This window comes from Mesoplodon bidens (assembly GCF_964165515.1).
Source record: "Mesoplodon bidens genome assembly, chromosome: 7".
NCBI lineage: Eukaryota > Metazoa > Chordata > Mammalia > Artiodactyla > Ziphiidae > Mesoplodon > Mesoplodon bidens.
Genome location: NC_138164.1, coordinates 57,567,557 through 57,584,541, shown reverse-complemented (window position 1 = coordinate 57,584,541; position 16,985 = coordinate 57,567,557). Strand labels below are relative to the sequence as shown.

Here is a 16,985-nt window from a genome sequence, read left to right as displayed (position 1 = left end):
TGTGTAAAGTAGCAGGCCTTGGGGGCAGGGACTGTCCAATTCATCTTTTTATCCATTGCCTGACACACTGCCCTGAACATAGGAGGTACTAAATGCATGGATGGAAGAAGCATGAGTTGGACCTTTTCTGGGAGTCCTTGGACACAAGCTAGAGGCTTCCCTGCAACAGAGCAGATGGGAGAAGAGAAAAAAGAGGAGACTTAAGTCCTCCTTTCTCAATAGAGAGGAGGAAGTTAACCTAGTATCCAGCAGAGTTCCTGGATAACTGTTTAGACACCACTAGCCTCCCTGACATGATGCAGGGATGGCCCCATAGGTGACACATGGACTGAATAAGGCCCAGAACTGAGACTCTGGCCTTGTCCTCACCCCTCAGACTGAAGGAGGAGCAGCCAATCCCATGAGGAGAACCATCCAGACATCTTCCGGGTTGGAAGAGAAAGCTCAAGACACTCCTTGGAAGTGGACCCTACAGCCCTGGTGCCTGGCCCCTACCTTAGTTCCCAGCCCCAGCCAACCTCAAGTGCTGGGTGGACCCTGATCTAAAGGGCCCAGGTTCATCCCCTGCTTCCCTTTCTAGCTGTTGAGGCTGGGGAAGGAACCTGAGGCAGTTCAACTGAACTGCAGGGGCCTGGTGCCTATTGGGAGCCACTCTATGGCCTGGCCTCCCAGTGCAAAGCTTGTCCATCTACTCTTCTACCCATGAAAGCCCCACAGAGCAAGGGGCCACCAGGTCAGGAGGGGCTGACCCTAAACCAGGAGAGGCCATGGGCCAGAGTATGGGTATCCTTTCAGGCCCCTTCCGGAGTGAACCCAAGAGATGGGTTGAGTCCATACTCATGGTCACTGGGAGGTGTCTAGTATTATACCCATTTTATGGAAGAAGTCACTGAGGCTAAGATATGGAAGCTCAGAATGAGGGCCCCCTGCTAGAGTCTGAGGCTATTTTTTTGAGCCTAAAACAAACAAACTTTCAAGCTCAGGTGGGTTGGAAACGTAGAGGAGGAAAAGGGTCTCATCTGAGACCCAGTTGCCTATAGTCCAGGCCAATCCCCAGTCAAATGGTTGTCAGTAAGTTTGGAGCCTAAAGCTTTGGTCAGCTTATGACCTGAAAAGAACAAACCACTGCACCCTCCACCCAGATGACATTCGCTGGCCTAGATGGTGCAGATACCCAGGGGACTTAGCCAGCAGGACCCCCAAGGGCTGTGTGATATTTTGCAAATGAGTTTCATGGTGCCAGCTCCCCGAATCAGGCCTTCTCCCCTTTCCCCAGCTTGCCTCAGGTGAGTGAAAACACTCTGTTTTCATTCCACTTATTATGCCTAACTCATAGCAACCAAAGACTTGTCTTCTGGAGTGATGCTCCCTGAACCCCCTGGACCTACAATTTGAGGGCCCCCGCGGCCCTCTGTGGCAGCACCGGGCCAACCCACTTTGCACAAACATAGGCGCCTCCAGCCCTATTTTCCCAATGTCCTGGGGCCAAGCTGTGGTCAGTTATTAGCAGGTGGGGGCAGAGTCCCTGCTCTGCCTCTTACGTGCTGGGTAGACACAGGGGTTCCTTTCTCTACTTTTGTTCCTCTGTTTCCCTCTCTGTCTCAGTAGTCTGGAAGAAGTCAGTTTATGACCGGGGTTCAGGAATCACCTGTGCAGAAATGAGGTCTGTCCCTGAGCCCTCCCCTCCCTTGTCTCCCGCAGCCTGTTTAAGAGCCTCAAAAGAGAGGTTACGAGCTTCTCAACTCAAAGAAGAAGTGAGATTGTTCCACAACCAGGGCCCTTTGATTCAAGCGAGGAAGCACTCTGGCTTTATTGGAAGGAAAACCAGGAGAAGGAGCCGGGCCAGACTCACATCAGCAGGGCTGTCAGTGAAGGCAGCCCAGGAGGCTGTTTACTTTCTGGGGCTGGGGAAGGGCCTTGGCCACATTCAATTTCTCCACGTCTTTGTAGCAGTACAAATTGGGGCCTTGGACGAGGTACAAGCCGAGACCATTGGCGGAACACGAGTTGGGGCCCAGAGACTTTTCCGTACACAGGGCCGTGTCAACCTTTTCATGGGGCCAAGGAAGCTCTGTCCACGTGGCTTGAGCTCCTAACTTCAGGTCCAGCCACCACAGCTGCCGTCCTAGGAAGAAACACTGGACATAACATGGCTTCCACATCATGGGGATCCTGACCTGGCTCTTCTCATGCCCTGACGGGGATCTGTGCCATGGAGAAGTAGCAGAACAAGCCACCCCTCAGCACCCGACACCCCTCACCTGCCATGACATGGAGCCGAGAAGACCCAGGACAGGTAAAGGCTGCATCCACAGTATCAAGGTTGATCCCATGAGGGCTCCCGAATTCCTTCTCCAGCCGCTTTGGATAACCATCTGCTAGGGTATAGCCTCCCTTTGTCAGGAAGATATATACCTGGGTGCCCTGGAGGACAAAGGACATTAATCAGCACAGAGCTGGGTATTTTCCCAGTCTCCACCTCAAGCGTCTCTCCCAACACACACCTGGATCAGATAGAGCTTATCATCCCAGGAAAAGGCACTATCCACTGTTGAAGGACCACGGGGCCACAGGTGCTCAATGGGCCAGCTGTGCCACCCGTCCCGGCTGCTGTCCAGACGCCAGTAGTGGGATCCTGTGGGGTAGCAGAGGTACCTCTAGTACTGGTGGTAAAAGGCCAGGCAGTGAAGAGGCAAGTGACAGAGGCAGGGGTGAGTCTCGAGAGGGAGGAAGGAATGCATCCAGAGGCCAAGAGGGAAGAGGCCATGTGAGGAGTTGAGCAAGACTTGGTTGGCAAAGTTGGCATTGTGACCTAATTGGAATTGGAGTCAGTAGGGGCCTGACTTGCCAGGTAAGGCCAACGTCATGGGGTTCAGTGGGGTCTCCTTATGCATCTCAGATGTCTGTGTGCAAAGATGCTACAATGAGACAGTGGCCAGAAGTTAAAAGGGAAGCACTGCAGCAAGCTTCCACTGGGCGTTCTCACGCTGGCTGTGTTCTCTAATCCCTTGAGATGGTAGGAGACAGAGGGAGTAGCCAGACCAGCACCCTAATTTTCCTCTCCCTTTTTCATAACAACTTATTAAAGGAATTGTCTGAACACTCATTTACCTTTTCTTCCTCAGCCCACTTCACTTCATTCCTGTTTCCCTCTTCCATTGAGATTTCTCTTTTCCAGGTCACCAGTATCCTCCAACTTGCCAAATCTAATGTCTTCATCTTACTCTACCTCTCAGTGGCATTTGACTGCTCACAGCTCCCTTGTTTAAATATCTTTTTTGGATCTTGGCTCTGTGATTCCAGACTCTTCCAGTGTTCTTCTTATCTTTCCGACTTCCTCTTCAGCTTGATATCTATTATTGGAATCCCCCAGTTTGGACCTCTGCTCTATCTACACTCACTCTCTTGGTGATTTCACCTAGTCCAGGGCTTTAAACACCATCTATATACTGATGGCTTTTGATCTGTTCTCTTTGGATCTGATGGACTTCTTCGAGTGTCAGGCTCAAACTCAGCTGCCTACCTGACCTGTCCATTTGGGACCATTAGACACCAAAACCCTAATGTGTCCAAACTTATTTCTGCCCCCAGCAAACACACACACACACACACACACCTCCTTCCCTAGTCTTTCCCAATTTTAGAAAAAGGAACCACCAGTCACCTAGTTTCCCAGTCCCCAAAAGCCAAGTCATTCTTGAAACCTCTCTTTTCCCTTCCCCATTCCGATCAATATCCAAGGCATTGGTTAAATGCTATGGGCCCGACTTCCAGAATACATCATGATGACTCCTCACCACCTCTGCTGCTGTTATCCCAGTCCAAGCTGTCATCACCTCTAATCCAGACAGCTGCAAGAACTCCTCGCTGGATTCCCTGCTTACACAATTGTATCTCTGTGACTTATATTCCACAAGAAGCCAGGATGATCTTTTAAAAAAAATAAGCCACGGGCTTCCCTGGTAGCACAGTGGTTAAGAATCCACCTGCCAGTGCAGGGGACATGGGTTCAAGCCCTGGTCCGGGAAGATCCCACATGCCGCGGAGCAACTAAGCCTGTGCACCACAACTACTGAGCCTGCGCTCTAGAGCCCGCGAGCCACAACTACTGAAGCCTGCGCACCCTAGGACCTGTGCTCCGCAACAAGAGAAGCCACTGCAGTGAGAAGCCCGCGCACCGCAACGAAGAGTAGCCCCCGCTCGCCACGACTAGAGAAAGCTAGCGCGCAGCAATGAAGACCCAACGCAGCCATAAATAAATTAAATAAATAATAATTAATTAAAAAAGAAAAAAAGACAGATCCTTACAAAAAATAAGCCAGAACATATCACAGCTTTGATCAAGAACCCTTCCCGGCTTCCTTTTACAGTTGAAAATCCTTACCAGGCCCATGTAATCTGGCCCCTGCCTCCCTCTTTTCAAGCCACTTACCTGCTCCTTCTCAACGTGTCAGCCACACTGGCCTCCTTTCTTGACCCCTCAAAGTATTTGCTGTCTACCCTCCCTAAAATGCTTCTCCTCCAGTGCTTTATGTGGCTAATTCCTTTTGATCACTGAAATCTCAGCTCAAAAATCATCTCTTCAGAGAAGGGGCCCCTAATTCTCTTCACCTCTATCCCATTATCCTGTCTTATTTTCTTCACAGCTTTTTGGGGACACTTAACATTTTTTATTTTCTATTTTAAAACATCAACGACTCAAATTCATTTATTCTAGCTTCAAATGGTATTTGAGAATAAGAAGCATTCTGATGTTCCCAGAACACATCACAGCTATTAACACTGCCTGAAAGTATTCTCTTTCATTTTCTCTTTTTTACTGTCCTCTCTCCATCTAGCAGGCTCTCTGAGGGCAGGTGTCTCATCTGCCATGTTCACGACTGTATCTCAGTGCCTAGAAAAATGCCCAGTGCCTATCAGGTGCTCGATATTTTTTGGTGCTCGAAAAATAGCTGGTATTCCCAATGCAGCCACAAGTTCTCTTTATGGGTATTAACTGTGCAAGTCACAGTAACTACATATCCACCTTCCCCTCCTGCTGAAACTACCCTGTTCGTGAGCCCTATTTAGAGAATCAGAGCTGTGCTGCATTTTGTGCAGAGAAAGTAGGTGCTGAGCCCCCAATCCATTAGAAGTCGATGCAGAGGCCGACCAGCAGTCACTTTAATGTGGTCTGGAATAAAAATATGGGCTGAGCCAGTCCCATCCTCTCTCTGGAAATCCAAGTAGGAAAAAGAGAGCCGAGGTAGTTATCGGTCAGATCTGAGGCTAAAAGATCCTGACTAGAGAGAAAGTAGAGAGGGCATGATGGTCCCTGTGCGAGCCGAAGTAGTGACAAAACAGAAAGAATGGATTAGCAACTAGGAGGTAGTGACAAGAGATTTATCAATAAGGGAGAGGAGAGGACCAGCCCTGTGCTGAGTGGCTGGGTCACACTGGTGTTTTCACCAAGATAGTGAGTTCCCACCTCAGCTGGGTATTTTTAACATTAACAATATTCTCTCAACAGCTATAGAACATCTCTAATACTCTTGATTTAGGAATTCAGCTGCATTCTATGTATGGACACATGGTCTTGAGGTTCCATGATCTCTCCATGGCTGGGTGTTCTCTCTACATCTCTGTGTGGTCCCTGTGGCCCTATTTTCTTAGTGTCTCTATCTCCATGTCTCTCTATGTCTATTTATCTCTCTATCTCAATAACCATTGCTATTTCACTTTGTGTATGTGTCCTCCCCATGGTGCCTTGATCTCACCATAGCTGCATGTTCTCCTGATATTTATGTGTTCTTACTCTGGCATATATTCTCAGCATAGGTCTACCTTTTCACTACAGGTGTGTATTTCATCACGGATGCATGTTCTCATTACAGCATGCATTCCTGCTGTGGGGATATGCTCTCCTTGCGGCTGTGTATTTTTCATTATAGCTTCGTAGTCATATCTGATCAGATTTATTCAGGGATTAGGAGCAAGAAAGGATTTTCACTCTTCTGTATTCTCACCACTATTTTACATTTGTGTCTGATCATACATATATTTTAGGCTGAGTGTAATGTGGTAGGTCACTCCTTCTCCTGGAGCTGTCCTCAAGTATAGATCAAAACTTATCACTACCTGTCTGACTAGCCCTAGAACATCCTTAGGTATCATTAGATGGCTTTTTAATGGCACAGGTCTGGGGAGAGGAGTTTCTCCTGGTCACTCAGAGGAGAAATCTCTTCAGGCTGGTGAAACTATTGCCTAAAGGTCTAAGGGACTGAACACTTCTTGGCTGGTTCTCAGCAATGGGAACATCTCATCCCCAGGTAATGCTGTGCCCAGAGGCCTGGACATAGAACCAGGCACCTGGAACAAGATGGAGCTCCTGATGATAAGCTCAAGGTGGGGAGGGCCAGAGGACCCTGCAAGACATGCAAGAGCAAAGAGAATATGAGAAGTCATAGGGTCCAAGAGGTCCAGAGAAGGCACAGATCTGGGAACCGATGGTACTGGGAGGTAGACAGGTGAAGTTAGAGGCCTCAGCGATGAGAGACAGGTTGAACCATATGCATCGGACAAAATGAGGGGTGAAAAGGGGCATGATAGGGTGTAAGGATGGGGGCCGATGGGACAAAATATGGGGCACAATGATGAAAATGGAGGAAATGCGCCAGAGATGGGAGACACACATGAAAGAGATGGGAGGTATGGAGGGCAGAGATGGGGGAGTTGGAGGGCATCTCTTACCACTGAAGGCATAGGTGGCACCATGTTTGTCAGACAGCAGTGCAGACAAGACTAGATCTGGGCTACAGCGTTTATCCCCATGGTGGGTCGCATTCCTGTGTGCATGGCCTTGGGGGAGAAATAGGTGAGGGGGAACACAGGAAGGCAAGAGGTCAGAATGAGTTCCGAGGTGGAAGAGATGGCTGGGGTTATTAGGGGTGCAGGTTGTCCCCATATGAGGACAGCTGGGAAGAGCCAGAATGGAAGTGGAGCTAGGGCAAGGGCCAAGGTGTCATTCCACAGGGTGAAGGTAGGAGCTGGGTTATATGGGGTCCGCGAACTCAGGGAAGGTGGACAAATTCCAGGAGGTCCCAGGGCTTGGGCTTTCTCACCTCTGCCAGGGCAGGGCATAAAGTAGTCTCGGACATCCAGAGGGTATTTAGGATGCACCTCTCCCGTGGCAGGGTTGAAGCGCAGGAATTGGTTACCCCGGAAGCAGTAGTAGCGGCTGAGCCATCGCATGGCAGCAGAGCAGTTGCCAACAGCCTGCCAGGAACGTTCCTTTTTGGTTTTTGTAGTGAAGTCCCAGAACCACGTGTGGTTGCCTTTGTCCAATCAACCAACAAGCATTCAGTGAGGCCGAGCTGTGCCTTCCCTTGTGCTTGTATTGGCCCCAGGATGGACCAGATATGGCCCCCATCACGTGGAGCTCACAGCCCAGCAGGGAAACAGTTGAGGAAAGCAATCATACGATAAAATGGAGCAGCAAAGTGCACATGATCAGCTCAGCAAGGGCGGTGGGTCGAGTCAGGGAAAACTTTCCAGAGAAGGTGATACTTAAACTAAAATCTGAAGGAGGAGTTACGAGGCAGACAAGATGGGGAGATGTAACTCTAGAAACAAAAGTCTAAAGCATGAAGCAAATTGGGTGTACAGGGAACAGCATAGTGTTTCTGGGGCTTCATATTCAAGGTAAGAGTTTGATGAGACTCAAGGCTGGAGGGTCAATAGGGACTTGGTCATGGAGAACCTTGTATGTAAAACTAAGGAACATAGATTTGTCCTAAGGGCCATGGGGGACAATGAGGGACTTTTAGCAGAATTACACCCAGTTACCTTCTCCAGGATGACTTCCCCTCCTTCCCCTACTTGACCTCTAGACCATAATTGGCTTCTCTACTCCTTCCCTTCCTCAGGAAACCATATAGTGGTTCCACCACCACCACCATCCCTACCACTACCTCTGTCACCACCAACCTACCACTACCCCAGCCTCTCTTATTCCAGCCTGGACTGACCTTGGAAGAAGAAGACACCCTCATGGCGACATTCTTCACTGTGACATTCCACAGCTGCATCCACTGGGGATGGGATTCCAGGAAACTCCTCTTGGAGCAACTTTGGATATTCCTTGTTCTTCTCAGGAGGGTATGCCCAGAGTCTGTCCCCCTGCATGCAAAAACATGCTATTTTTAGTATGCACGCCAGATACTGCCACTCTGCCATCCCACACGTCTTTGATCTATTGCACTTACATAATATCCTTCTGCAGTCCCACACACTCTCAATCCATCTGTGGACAACAATATGCTGTCCCCTTGCACAACTTCAGTTTGTGCAAATCCCATCACTGTTACTATACCACACACAACTGACTGTGTACAACCAGATACTCCCGTGGCACAATTATCTGCAATACCACTGGTTTTGGCAGACACATCCACAAATAGTCATCCTGCAATCATCCATCCATTCATACATTCATTTGTTCATTTATTCACTCAAGAAACAGTTGCTGAATGACTTACCATATGCCAGGTATTGTGAGAGGCACTGGGGATAAAGGGGTGACAAGACTCTGTCTCTGCCTTCAAGGAGTTCACTGTACAAAAGCAGAAAGGATCCTACAATCCTAGCCATGTGAGCCCCAAGGTGGAGGCATGTGAAGTGCACTGGGAATAAGGGGGGCATACCTAAGTCCTAGAGAATTCCTGCAAGGCTGCACAGAGGAGGAGGCATTTAGGCCAAGAGTTAAAAACTGAGCAGGAATATTCCAGGTAGACAAGTGTGGACTGGGTGTTATCAGCAGAGGGAGTAGCATGTACACAGCATGCTCATGTGGCTGGCACACAGTGAATGTGGTGGAGGAGGAGATAAACCTGTAAAGGTAACCAAGGTCGAGGTGTCAAGACCCATGTGCACCTGGCTTGCAGGAATCAGCACGTGGTGGTGCCATTTGCTGAAACAGGGAACTCAGGAGGAGGGGTGGATTTGTACAGAAGATATTGAGCTCCGTTTGGGGGATGCTGAATCTGAGGTGCCTACGGAACATCTAAGTTGAAGATGTCGGCCTGGAAATTGGAAAGAGATGTCTGGAGCTCCGGGGAGAGATCCAGATCTGGGGTCCACAACGTGGAGAGAACTCAGAGCCATGGCATTGGTTGAGATCACCCAGGCAGGGTGTATGGAAGGGCTGGGAAGGATCCCCAAGAAACATTCAAGGAGTGGCCCAGGATGAGAAGCCTGAGAAGAACAGGAAAAGAGGCAGAAGGGAAAGCAAAGCTGGTAGTGAGGGCCACCCCGACCACACAGCATCTTTGTGTGAGTCAAGGGAAGGTGCCAGAAGGAGCAGACACAGGCTGGGCCAAGGCATGGGACTTGACGAGCACAGTAGGCTGGATTTCATCCTCCACTTGCCCCTCGGCCAGGTACCATTGTGTTGTGAACAACCTGGCAACCATAGGAAGAAGACTTGATGCAGGGTCATGGAAGCAAGGGAAGAAATTTCCCGGAAGGAAAGGATGGCCGACAGATTGAGGAGTAGCAGAGAGGTGTGGACGCAGATTAGGACTGAAGAAGAGTCACTGGATGTTGTGCCTCCCAGGCCCGCGTGCACACAAACTCCCCTAGCCCGACCTTTCTCAGAAAAGGAAGGCATAGGCGGCGGAAACCTGGAACCTGTTGGTAAGGGCTCCATGCCAGGGCCACTTGGGGGAGGGTCTCTAGTGTTGATTCCAGCACTTTCTGGCCTGGCCCTGACCTTGGTCCAGCCGTACCTTGATCAGAAAGACTCTGTCGTGGCCATGGCGGAACGCAGCGTCCACAGGGCCGGAGATATCCTTCCACTGCTCTGAGATTAACTCCTGAGTCCAATTCGGACCCTTCCACACGAACTCCCCTGCAAAACGCACACTCACTGAGGGACCTGGAACAAACTTCTGGCCTACTGAGCTAGTTACAAAGAAGCTATGGGTGATACTCTCAGATAATTCCTATGATCTCCCGTAGATGGATACACCCTCAGTGAAGGGGACCAAGTCTGAGGTCCCAAATGCCCCAATCCCAGCCCCTCCTACCTTTAAAAAACAGCATAGTCCCATGCTCATCCAGGGTGGCGGCATCAAAGCCCCAGCCATCCGAGCAGCGTTCTGGGAAGGAGGTGGGGAGATAGCAAATAAAAGACCAGTCAGGAGTGGGGTAGGGAGGGTGGGAGGGAGGGAGATGCAAGAGGGAAGAGATATGGGGACATATGTATATGTATAGATGACACTTTGTTATAAAGCAGAAGCTAACACACCGTTGTAAAGCAATTATACTCCAATAAAGATGTAAAAAAAAAAAAAAAAAAAAAAAAAAAGACCAGTCAGATGATACAGTACAGAGACACAGCTAGACAGATAGACTCAGGAAGTCAGGGTCTCACCGATCACATCTGGGTCCAACTTGGTTGCATTCCCACGTTCATCTCCATGCCTAGGGGCATTAGCCCTAGAAAGAAGACACAGAGATGTCTGGCTCCACAGGGTCCAATCCCTCTCCTTTAGCTCCTGACCCCAGACTTGCCCCAGACCTAAAAACTGGCCCTAGCCCACTCTTAATCTGGAGCCCGGTCCTCCTCCAGCCCCGGCTTCACTCACAGAGAAAGAGGATGGACGTTAGCCAGAGACCAGCACAAGCCCAACAACCACAGTACAACTGGTGTTCCCAGTGCCCGAGCCATGATGAGCTGGAGAGGCCACAGGACAGCTCTGGGCACCTGGATGAGCCCCTATATAAGCATGGCAGCAACACCACCCCACCTCCAAGCCTGCTGGGAATGAGATCTCTCAGGGCTATGCCAATATTGGCTGATTACATCAGTGCAAATAAGGTCAGGGTCTGGAGAGAAATGTGAGTCCAAGACTAACTCTTCCTGACAGGAGGGCCATCCCCCTTCAGTGACTTTTGAGCAGCGACTAGCCCAGCCCACTGGTGTTCATCTGTGACTCTCTTCACCTTGGTGATGGGTCTGAGTGCCCATAAGGTCGGGAAAGGGGGTAGATTGATTGAGGACCACCTTTCTGTGGTTGGATTTACCTCAACAATGCAGGAGGAGAGAAGAGGAAAGTAACATTTTTGTGTACTGTGCCATGCCCAGCTCTGAGACCCCTAAAGACACACTTACATATACTTAGTAACCACACATATATACAAACACACTTAAAACTACTCAGAGAACAGCTTCTTCCAAGCTCCGTCAAGGGCCTTTTGGGGGCATCCCCAAGCCTCTTTAGCTTTGCACTTGATGGGTCAATAATATTTCACTGTTGCCAGAAGTCCAAGTTCCACCCTAGCCCCCACCCCCATTGACAAAGAGCTTTGCAAAAATCACCTGGGAGGGAAGGGCTGACAGTAATGGTGCAGGAAGAGGTGTCTCTCTTCCAGAGAGACCTACTAGTAATTAGACTTTCTCCATAGTTTCCACCTTAAGGGGAAAGTGTTTTGTTTACCTATCACAGAATAAATAAAACTGTACTGGGGTTTCACAATATTTACAGCTGACTCTTGCTTAAATGTTATCCTCTCAATGAAGCCTTTCTTGACCATTCCATCTAGCTATTTCAGACTCTCACTTGTTTCCTTTGTTACTTAATAAAACTTGAAATTATTTTGTCTGTCTGCTTACGCTTTTGCTTCTGCTGCTGCATGCTTGGGCTTTGTTTCTTTGCTTGTTTTGATTTGCCTGTTTTATGTACCATTACATTTAAAAAAATTTTTTTGCCACACCACGCAGCATGTGGGATCTTAGTTCCCCAACCAGGGATCGAACCTGTGCCACTTGCAATGGAAGGGCAGAGTCTTAACCACTGGACCACCAGGGCAGTCCCTCTACCATTACATTTTCTCCATCCAGTACCTGGCATGTACAGGCACACCTCAGAGATATCACAGGTTTGTTCCAGACCCTTGCAATAAAGTGAATATTGCAATAAAGTGAGTCAAACAAATTTTTTGGTTTGCCAGTGCATATAAAAGTTATGTTGACATGGGACTTCCCTGGTGGCGCAGTGTTTAAGAATCTGCCTGCCAATGCAGGAGACACGGGTTCAATCTCTGCTCCGGAAAGATCCCACATGCCGTGGAGCAGCTAAGCCCGTGCGCCACAACTACTGAGCCTGCGCTCCAGAGCCTGTGAACCACAACTACTGAGCCCTCGTGCCACAACTACTGAAACCCACATGCCTAGAGCCCGTGCACCGCAACAAGAGATGCCACCGCAATGAGAAGCATGCCCACCGCAACGATGAGTAGCCCCCGCTCGCCATAACTAGAGAAAGCCCGCGTGCAGCAAAAAAGACCCAACTCAGCCAAAAATAAAATAAAATAAAAATAAATTTAAAAATTTTTTAAGTTATGTTTACACTATACTGTAATTTATTAAGTATGTAATAGCATTAGGTCTAAAAAATGTACATACCTTAATTTAAAAATACTTTATTGCTTAAAATGCTAACCATCGTCCGAGCCTTCAGGGAATTGTAATCTTTTTACAACAGTAACATCACAGATCACCATAACAAATATAATAATAATGAAAAAGTTTGAAATATTTCAAGAATTACCAGAATGTGACACAGTGACATGAACTAAGCAAATGCTGTTGGAAAAAAATGTGCCAACAGACTTGCTCAACACAGGGTTGTCACAAACATTCAATTTGTAAAAACAATGCCACATCTGTGAAGTGCAATAAAGTAAAGTGCTATAAACAAGTATGCTTGTAATAGATGCTCAATAAATATTTGTTGAATGAGAAAAATTAATTTCAAGTACTGAATAGTGTTACTAACGTTGCAGCCAAATTGCTAATAGTTTTCCTCCTTCTGTGGTAAGGAGAATATCAGGATTGGGGGTGTGTTATTTTGGAGGCATGTTGTGATCTAAGGGTCACAGGTCTCCTTGGCACTGACCTTCATCTTATGGTCTTGTTTCTCTCTCCAGTGTCCCTGCCCTACATCCCTCTCCTCCTCTTAGCCCTGCTATCTCTGGTACCTGCTATCTTCGGCACTCACTGGGGCTACTCCCAAAGTCTGCCCCATTTCTATCTGAGATGTAGTTGCAGGAGACAAATATGGGCAGAGTCAGCTCTGGGCCAGGCTGAGGTTCCAGGATCCCTGTTCCCCAGTCCAGCCTGAAGGAGCCCTGATCCCTCTCAGATGCCCTTGACATATATAACCTTAGCAAAGGTCTCACTTCCCTTATCTACTCTGCGAAGATTCCTCCTAACAGGAAGACAGATTTCTGGGACCTCTGGAACAGCGTGTCATCATGCCTCTGCCAAAAGCCTCAACATCCTCTCCTGACTTACAGTGAAGACAGCCATATTAACAGCATTCCTCCCCCTAGGTTAGTGAACAAAGCTGGACTCCCCAGGCCCTTGGCAGTATGGACAGTGCCTCGGCTCCCTCAACAGATACCTGGCACCCACCTTCTCCCACTGCAGGGCGTCTCTGACTGCATCTGCTTCCCCCCAGCTGCTGGGCACTGGGGGCCGCTACTCCCAGACTCCCCCTCTCCTTTTCTTCAGCCTCTAAAACCTTATATAACCTTCCTGGGATTCTCCCTCCTTGAGCACCCCGTGAACCTTTCATCAGCAAACCCCTCAACAGCTGTCTCTAGCTTCAGAACTGTGTCTGCGTGTCCTGCAGATTTCACTGAGCCTGCCTGGGGAGATGGAAGCATTCACACGGAGTCACGGACACCCCTCAGAAAACCCACAGTGAGGGTCTTCAATAGTTGTACTGGCAGGGCCCCGCACGGGCCTGCTGGTCCAGGCAGCAGCCTCCCTGTGCCCTAGCAGGGCTCTTTGAGGGGAGACAGCACATATACTGGATGGCGGTTTTTCAGCTCAGCCTCTTCTTTCCCACACAGCTCTGGTCCCCTTCATAGCACCCCTATCTACCTATCACAGAAGAGTGATTTGTGGCACTTTTCCAGTGTTGTTTCCTAATTTGCTTGTCTACCCTAAGGTGGCTTAGATGCCATAATTGGAAGCCTTCTTCCTCCCGCCCACTCCCATCCCCCCAGCCTCTCAGGGACTAGACTAGCAGAGTCTTCTACATGGCAGGCAGCTCAGGTTGAAGCTCATATTCTGGGCAGGGGCTGAGAGGCCATTTGAGAACCCAGGCTGTGGATATGTTGGCCATCCTGGTGCTGGTAACAGGGCACAAGGCAACTGTTCTCAGGGGGCCCAAGATAGGGCTGGCCTTGCTTCTCTTCCCCTCACTTGAGATGGCTGTTTCTGCTTGTCCTGAGTCCTTCCCAGCACGCTGGCTCCGGCTCAGGACAAAGTGCCTGCCCATACTTGGGCCTGAGCGCCCCCTGGAGGCCGAAGGGATCAGTGCGCTCCCACCCTTTGACCAGAGGCCACAGCCCCGGAGTTTTTCCTCCCAGAAACTAGCTCCCTACAGCCTTCCTCCTTCGCTCTTCTCAGCCTGGCTGTGGGGCCTTAGTGCCACATCCTCTCCCTCTGCAAATCTCTGCTGCCCAGAGCGGGTGTGGGGATCTCAGTCTCTCGCTTGATTTCTTGGGGAATTCAAGCCCAGAAATATACAACCGTCCCCTTTTCCATGTGGTCTTCGCAATCCTCATAACAAGCAGCTTTCTGGCTTCCCCCTAAGGCAGTCTGAATATGGGCCTGCAAACATCTTCATGGACAGAGCTTTCCCCTGCATTGCCAGGGACCACATTTAAGCTGGACACTGACCCACTGTCCCTTGGAATGGATGTGTACAGCCTGCCCTGCTGTCATCTGAGTTCTCTGACCTCAGTTACTTCTCCTGGGCGCACTGAGTGCTGCCTGTGCTGGGCCTGCTGCCTGTGGCTGTGTACTCCAGGGAGCAGAGACTGGATTCTCCCTTGCCCTGGGCTTAGAAGAATTGGGATACAACTCCAGGTACCAAAAAGTGCTTGCTGCTCCCAACCAACTCCTCCAGGATTTTCTATTGCTCTGTTTCTAATGGGCCTTCCTGCATAGTCTATTCTTGCTTCCCTATGAATAAATAATTATAATAATAATTTGCTCATATCTTTTGGGCACATGTACGTGCTTGGCATTGTGCTAAACACTTAACATGGATTATTTTATTAAATCATATTATTGGTATGATTTAATAAAATATATCCTGTATTATTAGTCCCATGTTACACATGGGGAAACCGACTTTTGGTGTCTTAGCCAAAGCCCATTATTAGCAGGTGGTAGGGCCATGATTAAGTTCTGGCTGCCTGACTCCCTGGGGTGTGCTCTTTACCCTATCAAGGGGTGTGCTTGTGCATATTTAACAGCCAGCTTTCCAGAAGGGAAAAAGCCCTGATTTGTAGCATTTATTAGTTTCTGTGGTGTAAATACTCCTATCACGGCCATCTTCAAGCTACCAACAAGACCAACAAGCTACCAACAAGCATCTTCAAGCTGCATCTTCTCATGGAGTTGAGAAGAAATGCACAGTAACATACTACTCACTGTATGGTATTTCCACCTTGCAGATAGGACACATACAAATAACCCCAAGAGCACAGGTAATAGTAAAATGCAGTAAAATAATTAGGAAGTGATGAGTTTTGATTATTTATTATATTTGATTTTAATAAAATGAATTTAATTTTTTTTTTTTTTTTTTTTGCGTTACGCGGGCCTCTCACTGTTGTGGCCTCTCCCGTTGCGGAGCACAAGCTCCGGACGCGCAGGCCCAGGGGCCATGGCTCACGGGCCCAGCCACTCCGCGGCATGTGGGATCTTCCCGGACCGGGGCACGAACCCGTGTCCCCTGCATCGGCAGGCGGACTCTCAACCACTGCACCACCAGGGAAGCCCTGAATTTAATTTTAAATTTACATAATTTAATTTTAAATAATGGCTGAGTTTTCAACAATCAGTTGTCAAAATTCCTGCAAATTTTGGGAATTCCCTGGTGGTCCAGTGATTAGAACTCCAAGCTCTCACTGCAGAGGGCCTGGGTTCAATCCCTGGTCGGGGAACTAAAATCCCGCAAGCTGTGTGGCACGACCAAAAAAAAAAAAATTCCTGAAAATTTGACAATGAGCCAATATGAACCAGCTCCAGTACTGCACTGTTCACCATCCTGCCTTAATGAACAGGACCAGGATTTTATCTGCTTTATTCAATGCTATATCTTCAGTGCCTAGAGCAGGGTCTGAAACATTGTATGTGTTTAATAAATACTGAATCCTATTGTTCCTACTTCCTAATTAGACCTAAGAGTGCAAACACCATCATTTCTTACCTGATTACTGAAATAGCCTCTCCCTCTCTGCTTCTCCTGCCCCTCTATAACACATTCTTTGTAGCAACCATGGTACTCTTCAGAAACATATCTGAGACCACCTTATACTCCAGCTTAAACGTCTTTTTTCTTGAAGATAAAAATCAGTCTTAATTCTACTAGCCAGAGAACATCACTATATATTAACATTTTGTCTATTCCAGGCTTTTTCTATTCTTGCAATTTCCTTTTTAAAACAAAGGTATGATTTTATAAATCTTTTTTTCTGGGACTTCCCTGGTGGCTCAGTGGTTAAAAATCTGCCTGCCAATGCAAGGGCACGCGGGTTTGAGCCCTGGTCCGGGAAGATCCCACATGCCGCAGAGCAGCTGGGCCCGTGAGCCATGGCCGTTGAGCCTGCGCGCCCGGAGCCTGTGCTCTGCAACGGGAGAGGCCACAACAGTGAGAGGCCCGCGTACCGCAAAAAAAAAAAAAAAAAAAAAGACTTAGGCCAAATAAGTCAAGGCATAGCTTCCACTGCCTGTCAACCCTTCCATCTACTTCTGGGCCCAAGGTCTGAATCGGAAATAAAATGCCCACTGTGATCAGATCTAGGAAAAAGTGAGTGACTGCCCCCCACACACCGCCACCCCCCCGCCCTGGCTTGAGATGACTTCTGCATGGCTTAGGCTGGTGCTGAGTGATGATTGAGCACACCACCTCTGCTGGCCA

General features: G+C 48.7%; 1 protein-coding gene across 1 annotated transcript; it reads right to left on the bottom strand.

The window, feature by feature from the left end:
* Positions 1-1,780: 1,780 nt before the first annotated feature.
* Positions 1,781-10,738, bottom strand: HPX (hemopexin). Its single transcript, XM_081240029.1, has 10 exons — positions 10,626-10,738; positions 10,412-10,476; positions 10,065-10,136; positions 9,765-9,886; positions 8,007-8,157; positions 7,101-7,313; positions 6,730-6,837; positions 2,505-2,635; positions 2,262-2,424; positions 1,781-2,125 (listed from the first exon to the last, which is right to left on the bottom strand). The coding sequence occupies exons 1-10, from the start codon at positions 10,706-10,708 to the stop codon at positions 1,866-1,868; spliced, it is 1,368 nt and encodes a 455-aa protein (XP_081096155.1). The 5' UTR covers positions 10,709-10,738; the 3' UTR covers positions 1,781-1,865.
* Between the last annotated feature and the right edge of the window lie 6,247 nt (positions 10,739-16,985).